The 12509-nt window shown below is 41.9% G+C and overlaps 1 protein-coding gene across 3 annotated transcripts in view; it reads left to right on the forward strand.

Annotated features, from left to right (window-relative positions):
• gem (transcription factor CP2 like gemini) overlaps positions 1-12509 on the forward strand; it is an 81739-nt gene that overhangs the window by 50309 nt on the left and 18921 nt on the right. For 2 of the 3 annotated variants that reach the window (XM_065445950.2, XM_065445949.1), the window contains 4 exons: positions 1492-1609; positions 4164-4254; positions 4470-4519; positions 11608-11750. In XM_065445950.2, coding sequence (XP_065302022.1) covers positions 1492-1609; positions 4164-4254; positions 4470-4519; positions 11608-11750 — 402 coding nt within the window. The remainder of the gene's footprint in view (positions 1-1491; positions 1610-4163; positions 4255-4469; positions 4520-11607; positions 11751-12509) is intronic. The other variant, XM_065445951.1, reaches the window with a different exon arrangement.

Consider the following 12509-nt stretch of genomic DNA (forward strand, 5'->3'; position numbering starts at 1 on the left):
ACCTATATTCCGCCTCGACCTATATTGCGCATTATACGGTACATTTTAGCGCTGCCATTTCAGCAGAACACAGTCGTGGAAATACAAACAACACAGAAATGTCAGTAATATCTGGCAACACTGTTTCAAACCAGAATGTGCTAGCACACTTGTCTGTTCTGGGATACTATTAGGCAAGGAAGAGTATGACACTGTCAACTTCTGTTAATTCGACCCTGACAAGATTGAAGAAATAGATTGAATTATCCGGTAGGTTGAATTAAACAAGTTGCATAAAAAATGGCAAAACATACGGCAAATCTATTGGGCAGTATTTTCCATACTAACATGTGCCGCAAATCAATTTTATGCGGCAACTTTCTATGTGTGCAAAGTAGAAAACTAACGTAGAAATTACATTAAAGTTCCTAAACAAAGTAGAAACGTAATGTGCGCCTGATTTTTTAGCAAGAAAAATGTGCTGCACAATGGCAGCAGGTTTTCTCATGTCGGCTTTGCCACATGTTCTCGGAAGTGAGCTCCGCCGCAGTATATTTGTGTGAGGCGGTAAAGCACACAAACTCTGCTAAAGCAGTTTGGTTTCGTATCTGCTTGCACTGCGTGGGCAATTTCCAGCCCAATATCCTTAAAGAAAAAAAATGTGCACATTAGAACTGGGTAAATACCATAATAGGACATTGTAAGCTATGATTATTGATTGAAAACGTTCATAGGGCTGGCCGAAAATAAGTGTTTTCAACAGGTGGTGACATGTGTTTAACACATCCACTGTTCCCCTAAGCTCCACCGAGACAGACACTGCCACCAGAGGCACTGCTGTTGGGTTCGTTGTAGGGGTCAGGCGCATGGGTGCTGACTGGCCAAGTTTGAATCATTTGGCAAGGGCCAATTTCAGAATAGAAATAAAGAAAGTTCAGTCCCATGGAAATGCCTGGGTGCCGGCCAGGACCTTTGGTTGGGATTGAATTAACCAAAAAATCGAATTAACTGGAGTCGAATTAAATAAAGTCTATTTTACAAGGAAGTTGCTGTTACTGCAAACACGTTTATGACGGCATATAAGAGTTTACAGCCACAGACATGCTGTGATGGCTGAGTAGCTATGGCACTCTGCTACTGAATACAACATATTGGGTTTGATTACTTGCCACCTATAAATAAATGAGTGATTGAGTAAAGTAAGTAAAAGTAGGTGATGAAAATAAATCAAACAAGCAAACACAGCCACAGAATACCACAAGACCCGCTTCAACACACAGTGTAAAAAGATTTTGCTGCCAGCACTACTATTTGGGGTTCCGTTTCTAGTATAGTTCTCAAGAAAGGTAATTCTGAGACATATGCATGTATTGGCTAAAACCCTTTATTATTGCTCTGATATGAAGTGTCAAAGAGATATAGCCTAAAAAAAATTCAGAACAGCTCTACGCTAGTTTGTTGCTTAGCAACACGCTCGGAATGGTACTGACAGGGATTACTCTGTTTTACCAGCAGAATTATCAGTCCCCCAGCTCCCAGTTGTCATCGGAAGCCAGCGCCAATGAAACATCCCACTGGCTACAGCAGAACCGCTTCGCAAACTTCACCCGGACCTTTGCTAGTTTTTCTGGTGAGCCACTCTAGTGTCTTTCTCGGTCATCTTCTGCATTTTTAAATTTTTTCCTTTCCTCTCTGTGTACTGCAAGCGAGAGCATTCAGTGAGAGTGTTACCTTGCAAAATTAATTTATGCATGAATGATGATAGCTGTAAAGTGGCAGACGTGAAAAAGATGTCATGTGAATATGCTGTCTCTCTGACTGTGTCACAGTGCCACACTCGATGTGCACCAAAAGCAATGTTTTATAAGAGAGCTTGCATGCATGAATCTGATATGAAACTGGGATTTCTTTCTGTTCCTACTGCCGCAGTCTGTGCCACTATTTTGTAGCGATGCCTTTTCGTGTTTTTCACATTGATGAGCGGTCAGGTTCCATGCTGCTCCTGGGGCAGAATGTTGCTCTGATTACTCATGAAAGTGAAAAGGACTAAAAGACATTAGCATTGAAAAGGGCATTGCTACAAAATAGCGACTCTGTTCTTTGCAGTTTTTTTTACTTTAGTCTTTGTAATCTATCTTGTTCTTTCTTTCCTCTTTGCTTTTCTTATGTTTCTATTTTGTTTCTGTTCCCTCCATCCTGAAGAGTAGGCAGGCATTATGCCCTTCTCAGCTGGGCTGGGAACTTTCGAGTTAATGAATTCAGGGTGGTGGTGGTGGTGGGGGTCAGGCAGGTTGGCGATGACTTACCCTGTCATTGCCAGGAGCCACCAATATGCACGTGCAAAAAACATGAAAAAATTTTGTGCGACCTACTGTGTTGTGATTCACTAAGAAAAAAGCTGCAATACATTTGCCTGACTAGCATGGCTACCAATATGGAAAGGGTTGCTGTGAACGGTTAATGCCTACAAAACAATTAAAATCACGAAAAAAATGAAACCGTCTATGTTTATGACAATGCAACAGATCATAAAAAACAATGTGTAAACAAGTTAGCTGTCAAGCATTATAAAAAAGAAATGTGGTCAAGTTATTGTTACACATTAGAAAGAAAAGGGAAAGGTCAGGACATTTGTCTTTCCTAACTGGGTTAAGTCGGGGCACAATAACGTTTACTACTTGCAGAGTTTAGTGTTTATGACACATAAGGTTGCAACTGTCCCACTCAATTTGGGATGATTGGCAACCCTACCAATCAGTGGCAGTTGTCAGCCTGCTTCTTTCCTCACTTTCTTCGCTGTCCATTACATGTATTTGTTCAAATCAAACAATAATAGTATGCTGTCTATATGAAGAGTATGTGTTACAGGGTCTTCATTATAGAGATAGAAGAGCATTTCCTAGAAACCTGCGTCAGGCTAGTAACTCAACAGGCAAAGCCTACTAAACATATAGAGAAGTGACTGAACTTGATCAATCTTCTTTTCACATAGGTCAACTTCTCAAGAAAACTAATTTAAAATGAGCCTTGTTACATCTAATGCACCGATGCTTGTGTCTAGATTTCAGTGCTGATGCAGTTACCAAATTTCGTGAAAGGGGCCTTTGGCTCAATGTTCTAGCAGCATAAAGTACTGAGTGTTCCTTATAGGAGCACCAAGTGTAATGATGTATCAGCATTAGAACACTCATACAAGTGAGAACCCTGTGGTATCCGTCATTTAACTTGTGGCGTGGCAGAGGAGCAAAGGGTGTAGAGCTGGAGGGCAGTGTGTGACATCACAAGTGCAGAGGAGAATCAAGGAGGGGCAAGAGGGGAGAGAGGGTGTGTGACATCACACCTTAGAAGCCAATAGGAACACAGGTGGCATGCAACGCGCTTCGCTGCTCACAGCTGGCAGACCGCCTGGGTAGAGGACGGAATCGTGCTGTCGCACGCTGTGGTAGACTTTACAGATTGCGTGTGATGTTTGACAGATTCAGATATGTCTTGTGAAGGTGCATGTTTGAGTTAATGCTGATGCATTTTCGTTGGATCAACCAATCATCATAATTGACCATTAGTTTTTATTCTTCCAGCTAAACTGCTGGCTTGTTCGCTCTGAGATTCCACACAGAGATAGCATGTTCCAGCAGGTTTAGCTTAACACCACATTTGTGCCAATTACTTGCCTTCCTTCATCCACAACAAATCCTAAGTGTGCATCGTTTGTGGTGACACCGCTGATAAAACATCAGTTTCAAATGGAACAGTGGCACAATCTTTCATCGCTATGGCAAAACATGGCATTTGCTAATCACTGTGCAACGAGCAGTGAATGAACAATAATGGGCACAATGTTAACAAATAGAAAGGCACTGGTGCCAGTATTGTAGTTGAGGTTAAAATTAAATTGATTTGGGCTGGCCATGTGAATCATAGAGCACGTAACAGGTGGTCTAGTTGCAGATTCGGGGCCAAGGTGAAGAAAGTGCAGTTGAGGACGATAGAGAATTGGGTGTTGTGATTAAATTAGAAAATTTGCAGGCATATGATGCGGTCAGCTGATGCATGACAAGGATAAGTGCAGATTGCTGGGAGAAGTGTTTGTCTTGCACTGGACTTAATATGGGCTGATGATGAGGTTCATTGTCATGGAGTCCAACACTGATTTCGCTGTCCAACCACCTGTTGTGTTGTTTCAGGTGCTGACATTCTGAGACTCACAAGAGACGATCTCATCCAAATATGTGGTCTCGCTGACGGCATTCGGCTTTTTAATGCCTTACACTCAAAGTGAGTGTTCTCAGACTTTGTTGTTTGTGTTGCCATAGTCTTCTCTGTCTTTCATGTAAAACAGTTAGTCTTTGTTTTGCTTGGTAGTTAAAGCAATTTCCTGTATTGCCTGTGCATGCCAAGTTCAAAATTCATCCTATTTAGCACCTGTGATGATTGCACTTGACTCTGATGTGCAGAACATTTTCAGTTAACAATTCTTAAAAATCTTTCAGGACTATTCGGCCACGGCTGACTGCTTATGTCTGTCTGCCTACGGAACAAGGTAAGGCATGGTGCTGGACGAACCTGTCAAGGCTGAACAGTAATGTTCATTTGAAATACACCTGCATTTCCTGGTGCTCACGCAAGAAGCCTCTTTGACCTTTTTTTTTTTTTCTTTTTTAATGCATCAGCTGGAAAGTCTTCTAGCCCAGGTATACTTTCAGTGCTATTCTCTTGTGTGATGTGGTTTAATTACATGTTGAATGCACGTGACCATAGACTGAGAAATTTAGTGTCATGTGAGAAGGTTGTTGGGATAGCCATGGTCTGCTTAGAAAATTTATGCAGGATGTCAGTGTCAGCAGGCATGTCATTACAGGATATTCAAAGGTAAAGAAAGGTTCGGTGCAGTCAAATCTTAATATAACGGGCATGGATACATTCTACGCTCATTACAACAGACCCACGTACAACAGACTTCTGGATATAAGGGACCATATTTCAGCCTTAGTTTGTTCTACCTACCTGTTTTATTAATGCAACAAAGTTTGCTTTTAACGGACCAAGCTACAACGGACTATCAGTTACAGCGTACGAAATTAGCTGCAATTTTTTTCAAGATTGAGCGTATAAAACATACTTTTGCCACATTGACTCAGGCTGACAACTGACTTGCGAGAGCCAACCAATGATTGCGGCTCATTATCGCGCACGCCAGGGAGAAAGGCGGGGCGGAAACGTGCCGTCTTCTTTCACGCACGAGGCACTTGAAGGGAGGTGTTGCTTACGGTGTGGCTGCCTATCTTGAAAGCAATATGCGATGTGGACAAAGTGCTCGCCTGCATGGGTGCCGTATCTTGAAGGCGATCAGCGATGTGAACAAAGTGTGTGCCCGCACTGGCCTCATTTTCAAAGCGATCTGGGATGTGGATAAAGTGCGCCCAGTGCCGTAGCTTCGTATGTGCTGTGCTTTTGACGTTTAGTTCGCATTAAAGCGAGAGACAACACGAAGTCGATGCTCGCTGCTGCTGCCGCCGCACTTATCTTGCTTAATTTGCTATTGTAATTCATGCTTCGTCTTTCGGGTGAAACTGCAACCTTTTTGTTTGTTTTTTGCTTTAAATATTAGTCGCTCTCTTTGTAATAAAGTTGTTAGACATCGTGATGAAAGTTTCAGAACTGAGGCGTTTCGGATATTACAGACTTCGCATAAAATGGAAGTTTTTTGTTGTATTATCAAGGTCCGTTGTAATGAGAGTCAACTGTATATCAAATCATCGGCTATGACCATGTAAATGTAAAATATTTCCTGCCAGTATCAGCATCTAATGAATACCTGTTTATAATGAATATCGAATAAAGGAGTATCTCGTTTATATGATCCCATTCCATATGATTTCTCAGCACCAACATTAGCAATTGAGAACACAAAAAGTTACCCAATACAGTTTCGCTTATATTTTAATGGTTCATATGTTCCTGAAAAACGCTATCTTTCGGCACCAGCATTCAGCACATTGCTAAACTGCGACCATATGATAACTTTTTCAGCCGGTAGATCCCACGCAGACATGAAGAGGCACACGCGATTGAGAAAAGTAGCCGCCCGCCGCATCAGCTTCCTCACAATACTCGACCACCCATCTCACGTGAAAATGCCAGCGCGCACTCAGTTTCTTATTCCAGTGCCATCAAATCTCCTTCTGAGTCACTGCACGCCGCATTCACAGCTATCGCCACCAAACATATTGTGATAAACATCTTCACCTATCTGTTTTACCGAGTGTGGGGCATAGTGCTGTTCGAAGTGTACTGCACGCTGCCGTTCCCTGCTTGCCACCGTTTACTGCTTCAGGCAGCGCGATGTTAGTGCCATGTTTTGCTATGGGGGCATCCGGTGTCACCTACCAGCTCAATTTCGTTTGAATTTCCCATCATTGTTTAAAATGTTATGCAATAGGAAAACAACAAAGAGCGCCCTGGGTCACTGAAGCCAAGCTCGACACACGTCAGCGTCTTGTACCTCGCGCCGCAACGATTCATTCGCACAACGTTTCGAATTACGTAGATGTCAACTACAGTCAAGTCTGTCAAATTTTTAGTTGCTACAAATCATATGTTTTCCCCCATCCGTGCGTTTTTTTTTTTTCATCTTCTTAAATGTATGAGCAAGGTTCTGCTGTATAACAAGTATTTTTGCATCAGATGCAGCTCTGTTATAACAAGGCTTGACTATATAACGCATACTGCAGAGCAGTGCCTAGATGCTTAAGCATATAGCCCACCTGCCCAACTGGTCCTAGCTTTGTCCAAAAAGTAAGTGCTTTTGAGACCCAACCCAAGATGAAAATTTTCCAGAAAAAGTTTTCAAAAGTCATCTGCTCAAGTTTCTGACATTTGATGCTGAAATGTGACTGTTTAATAAAGACACAAAAAAGTGCCCTGTGCACATCATATAGTTATCGAGGAATACACATTTGAAGCCGTAAATCTTTCATTGGGGCCCGAACAGCAGCCTTCTCACATTGGTGGAGTCACATGACAAAAAAATTTGACATGTGACTCCACAAAGTTTATGAATTGAGCCTCACTTTTCAATTTTACAGTGGACTTTCATTATTTTAACCTTGACGGGACCGACAAAATCATCTAATTATCAGGCGTGTTGAATTAAACAGGATGTATGAGAAATGTCGAAACACATTGCAAATTTAGCAGTATTTTCCAAAGTGAACACGTCCCCACTCAATCGCGCCTCCACTTTCTATGTGTCTAAAGCAGAAAACTAACAGACATTATATTAAAGCTCTTAAACAAAGTAGACATCTAACGAGCACCCAATTTTTTAGCAAGAAAAAGATGTAGGACACTTAAGCTTCGCCTTTAAGAGTGCAACATGATCGCATTCAAAGATCCCTGACTGCTGCGCACGCTTCCCGGCAGCTGGAGCGTATGTAACCGTAATGTTTACCGGGAAACACCGGCCACAAATGCTATGCACGAAAGCAGGCTTACAGGCAGAAATGCGGCCTCTTGCGTGGGCTGCGATGTGTGTGTTTTCTAGTATAGTCACATTATAATCTGACGCTGTCATGTCTGTAGGTTGTGCTTAAAGGAGTACTGACACAAAAAAAACCCATGTGGTTTTTTCTGCTTTAATAAGTAGTCAATGACCCAGTAATCACGGCACGAGACCTCATTTACTTCAGAGCGCGACAGGTAATTATCTGCAGTCTTTTTTGTAGCGACCAGTCCAAGTTTCGGTTTCAGAGAGCAACGAAACGGTCCACCGGGAGTGTAAACAAAGTGGTCACGTGTTCGCAAAAAGCCATGACGTATGCTCTGCCGCGCAGCCAGCGTGCGGCGCGCCGGCACGCGAGCTTCGTGTTGCTAGTCGTCTGCTACGCCTGCACGTGGTTTGCCATGTCCTCGCCATCATCGTCGTCGTCGTCCTCGTTTTCGTCGTCCAGCGGCGACGATTTCCTGCATGTGGGAGTCGCCGCCGTATTAGACGTGGCCAATCACTTTCAATTTTACCCACTGGAGAGCAGTGACTCGGATATTGCGGCCGGCGACGGCGAGCACGTGTAAAGAGCACGTGTGAAGCCGCATGGCAGCCAACAAAAATTCGTGACGTAGCCAAATGACGTAGCGTTTTCTTGGCTATTTACAGACCCGGGTGATGTCAATGTCGCGAGGGGCTCTGTTTTACGGCCGGCTGCGCGCACGTACTTTAAAATTGATTTTAAATATGTTCTAAGCGATATTCACCGCTGATATTTTACACATGATGTGTGTGTGACCCACTAAATCAATCTCACAAGTTATCTCGACTTCAAATTTTTGTGTCAGTACTCCTTTAAGAGGAAGCTCTAGCTTTGGGTGCTCCTATCTAAATTCATGCAGAAATAGAAGTCGTTTTTCTTGGCAACCACTGCACCAAATTTGGCGAGGTTTGTTGCATTTAAAAGAAAACCTTGACATCTAGGGACTGTTGGTTTCATATTTTTTATTTAGGTTGCCAATTTTTTATTAAAAATTGGCCAAAATCAAAATTTTTCTGAAAACGAAACTACTATCAAGTTTACAACTGTGTAACTCGGTAAGGAAAAATCATATCACAATTATGGGAATTGCATCTGATAGCACATTTAAGCGGACAAAATTGAAATGTTACACATGAATCTAAAAAAAATGGGTAATATGGAAATGCAGCTTTTGCAGAGCCCTGGTACACAACGTAACAAATTCACATAAGACATAAATTGACATATGGAACTTGTCCACTTTGAATGATCTAATGGATGCCATTTACAGAACCACGAAATCTCTTCTTAATGCAGAGCTATTAATTTATAAACTTCGTGCTTCTAATTTTTCAAACTTGCAGATTTAAAAAAATTTATTTAACAAAATTCAGGCCCTAGATTGAAATTCTGCTTCCAACAGTCACTAGAATTCAACTTTCTCTCTCAGATGCAACAAATTTCATTAAAATCAGTCCAGGAGTTATCTCAGAAAAGCGTTTTTGCGTTTTCCATGCATTTGGATAGGCTGATTCATAGTTAGGCCTGAGCTAAAGCTTCCTCTTAAATTGTACTTTGCGATTTTTCTACGTATTTTAGCTTAAGAAATTCAGTTATTTCAGTAGCTTCCTTGTGCCGCAATGAAGGCCAGGGTATGGACGATTCGAAAATCTTTTTGCCCACCGACGTCCAACACCGGATTTTCTGCGGCGCGGAGCCCATAACGCTATCGCGTTAAAATACGCGTTGCACAATGACGGCCGGTTTTCTAAAATTAGCTTTGCTGCAATACACTCGCGTTATACGGTACGGCATACAAACATCACAAAGGCGGTTTTGGTTTCGTAACCGATTGCACCACGCAGGCAATGTTTGGTCCAATGTTCATGAAAAGAAAAGGTGCGTGATAGAATTGGGTAAATACCGTAATCAGACATTGTGAGCAATGCTTAGAATTGCGTAAATACTATAATCAGACATTGTGAGCAATGCTTATTGCTTGAAGATCTTCTTAGGGCAGGCTGAAAATAGGAGTTTTCAATTGGAGATGACATGTGCTAGGCACATTCACTGTCCCCTAAGCTCTTCCAGTGAGACACTGCCACTAAAAGCATCACTATTGGGGTCATCATAGGAGTCAGCCATGTGCGTGCTGACTGGCCAAGTTCGAATTAAGGATCGATATAACGAAAGTTTGGGCCCATAGAAATGCATAGACACCAGCCGAGATTTTTGGTTGGAATTGAATTAACCAAAAAATCGAATTAACGGAATTATGCTATACTAATGTTTCGTAAAGTTAGAATAATGAATTCTGCTATCAAAAAGTTTCATTTGTTGCTCTCTGAGCTTTTCTTTACCTCCTGATTCTGAAAGGATGCAAGTGGGGTATTTTGAGCAAGTTTTTGCAAGTTCCTGAAGCTGGCAACAGCATGGTCGCTGAAATAGTGACTGTCATCTTAAAATGATGTGTTGGTTGTGAATCCTCGCTGTTCCAAGTTTGCTGCCGCTTGTGTGTTGTGTCTAAGAGTAAATCAACATTAATAAAGTGCCTAGGCATCCTTCAAAATCTGTGTGCTCAATGTAAACATGAAAAAAAGATGCACCCTATTCCCCTTATTCTTGGTATCGTGCCCACAGGATTTCATGAATTTTGAATCTCACAGGTTGGTAAATATGATCAGAGCACAGACTGTATGCAACTGACTAGCTTGCTTGCAGCTTTACATGATTTGGTGCATCTGGGCTGCATGGCAGGGCATCCTAAGGAGCCGTGTTGGTGATAGTGTGATTGTCCATTATTTGAACTCACCTTTACCCTTGCCTTTGGTAGCCCTGCATAAAAATGCGACTGAATTAAGAGTCCTGTATTGGAGGTCCTCCTTTTTGTTGTTTTTGCTGCACGGCTCACCTCTACCCTTTTGTTCTTTCTGCTGAATCTCTGCTGTAAGTGTCAGCTTACGCTTCTTATGACCAGTGACAGAGCATCCTTTCTGCTAATGTTGGGATACTGACACAGAGAATCTGAGGATTCAAAAGAGACACGTTTAGGTAGTAACGAGAAGAGAGGCGGTTAACCTAGGGGCCCAATTTTTATTATTCATATCACGAGAAGCCTACAAACAAAGACACCAAGGAAAACATAGGGGAAATTACTTGTACTTAATAATTGAATTAAAGAAATGGTAAATTAATGTCAATGAAAGAGGATGAAAAAACAACTTGCCGCAGGTGGGCAATGATCCCATGTCTTTGCATCACGCGTGCGGTGCTCTAACCAATTGAGCTACTGCGGCACGGTTTCCCCATCCACTTTCTTGGGTATTTATGTGTTACTACTAGAACTAACCTTGGGAGTGCTAGCCAGCGCCACCACTCACAAACCTTAAACCTTGGCGGCGGATCTGGAACATCCTTTCTGCCGCAGGCGTCACGAGTACATGATCTTTCTGGGTGAAATCAACTAGCCAATAAACCCGCACATGCTACCTGAAGGCATCAATGTTGCCGGATTCAAGACCCTGGTTATGTAAGAATGAGAAGAGAGGAAGTTAATCGGGTGCCTGATTTTTATTAATCATATCATGAAAAGCCAACAAACAAAAGCACCATAAGGAAAACATAGGGGAAATTACTTGTACTTAATAAGTGAATTAAACGATAAATCAATGTAAATGAAAGTGGATGAAAAAGCAATTGGTAGCTCATTTGGTGAGAGCATTGCGCGCATAATGTAAAGACGTGGGATCGTTCCCCATCTGCAGCAAGATGGTTTTTCATCCAATTTCATTGGAATGAATTTATTATTTCTTTAATTCAATTGGTAAGTACAAGTAAATTCCTCTATGTTTTCCTTGGTGTCTTTGTTTGCTTCTCATGATACCTTTAGGTAGCAAGCACATGGTCCTTTTTTGAATTTGTGGATGCTCTTAGATGTGTGAAGCTGTAACATTCTACATGTTGGTTACTAAATACTTATATGCTCTCTTTCATCACCTAGTGTGTTTAAGGCTGCTTAGGGGTATATTTAGTGCTGCTTTTTGGGAAATATTCACTGTCACTGACACAGGTCCAAATTCTGTGGTGTTTCAACGTGGTTGTTGCCTGTCTTTGGACCACACAGTGTTCCGGGCTGTGTACCTGAGGAGCCTGACTGTGCTGGAACTGCTGAGCAAGTTGACATCACTGTGCAATGTCTCCCCTTTCACCGTTCATGACATCTACATCGACGGTCCATCTGGAATTCATGTGCTGGTCACTGATGAGGTGGGCATTTTCTGCACTGCGATTGGTTGGCACATGCTGTACTCTGCCGGGCAATGCTGTGGACCCGCAAGTAGTAGTGCGGCCATAGAAGTCTCGCTCCACATGTATCACTGTGTATTTGTTGTTGATCTGCAATATTTCCTATAGAATAACTACTACTGACTATATTACAGCTCCAACTTGTGGATGTAAGGTTATGTCAAATTACAAATTTTCATTTTTGCGGTTCCAGTACGCAAGATACTATGTTTCGGCAGTGAGCAAAAGCTGTGTGCTGTGGCCACAGCTTTCAGAAACGTGTCACTTTGCTCATTCAGGGGTAAATCGTTTTGTACCTGCGACACCTTCCATAGAATTAGACCTAATCTTACATAAAATTGCACGATGGATACCTATATCTTTCTTTAATATGTGCCGCAATATTTTTGGTTGAGAACGCAAGCAGTAAGAAAAGCCTCTCTGGCCTTTGTAGTGTTGCCTGCAATGTATGAAATGAAGTACAGGTAAACCTCGATGTAATGAAATTCTCAATATAACCAAGCATTTAATGTTTTATAGCTTCTTGCCCATCAAACACCACGTATTTGGAGCTTCAATATAACAAAGTGCGTATACACGATTTCAATATGACAAAATTTCTAAAAGCATCTAAAATGTACCATTTCAAGTTGCTTTTACTGAATACTGCACAATTTTGCTACCAGTATGCATATTTTCAGCTGCAAGTGAAATATTTACTTTGTTGTAATTGATACCGTG

This window comes from Dermacentor albipictus, chromosome 4, assembly GCF_038994185.2.
Source record: "Dermacentor albipictus isolate Rhodes 1998 colony chromosome 4, USDA_Dalb.pri_finalv2, whole genome shotgun sequence".
Lineage (NCBI taxonomy): Eukaryota > Metazoa > Arthropoda > Arachnida > Ixodida > Ixodidae > Dermacentor > Dermacentor albipictus.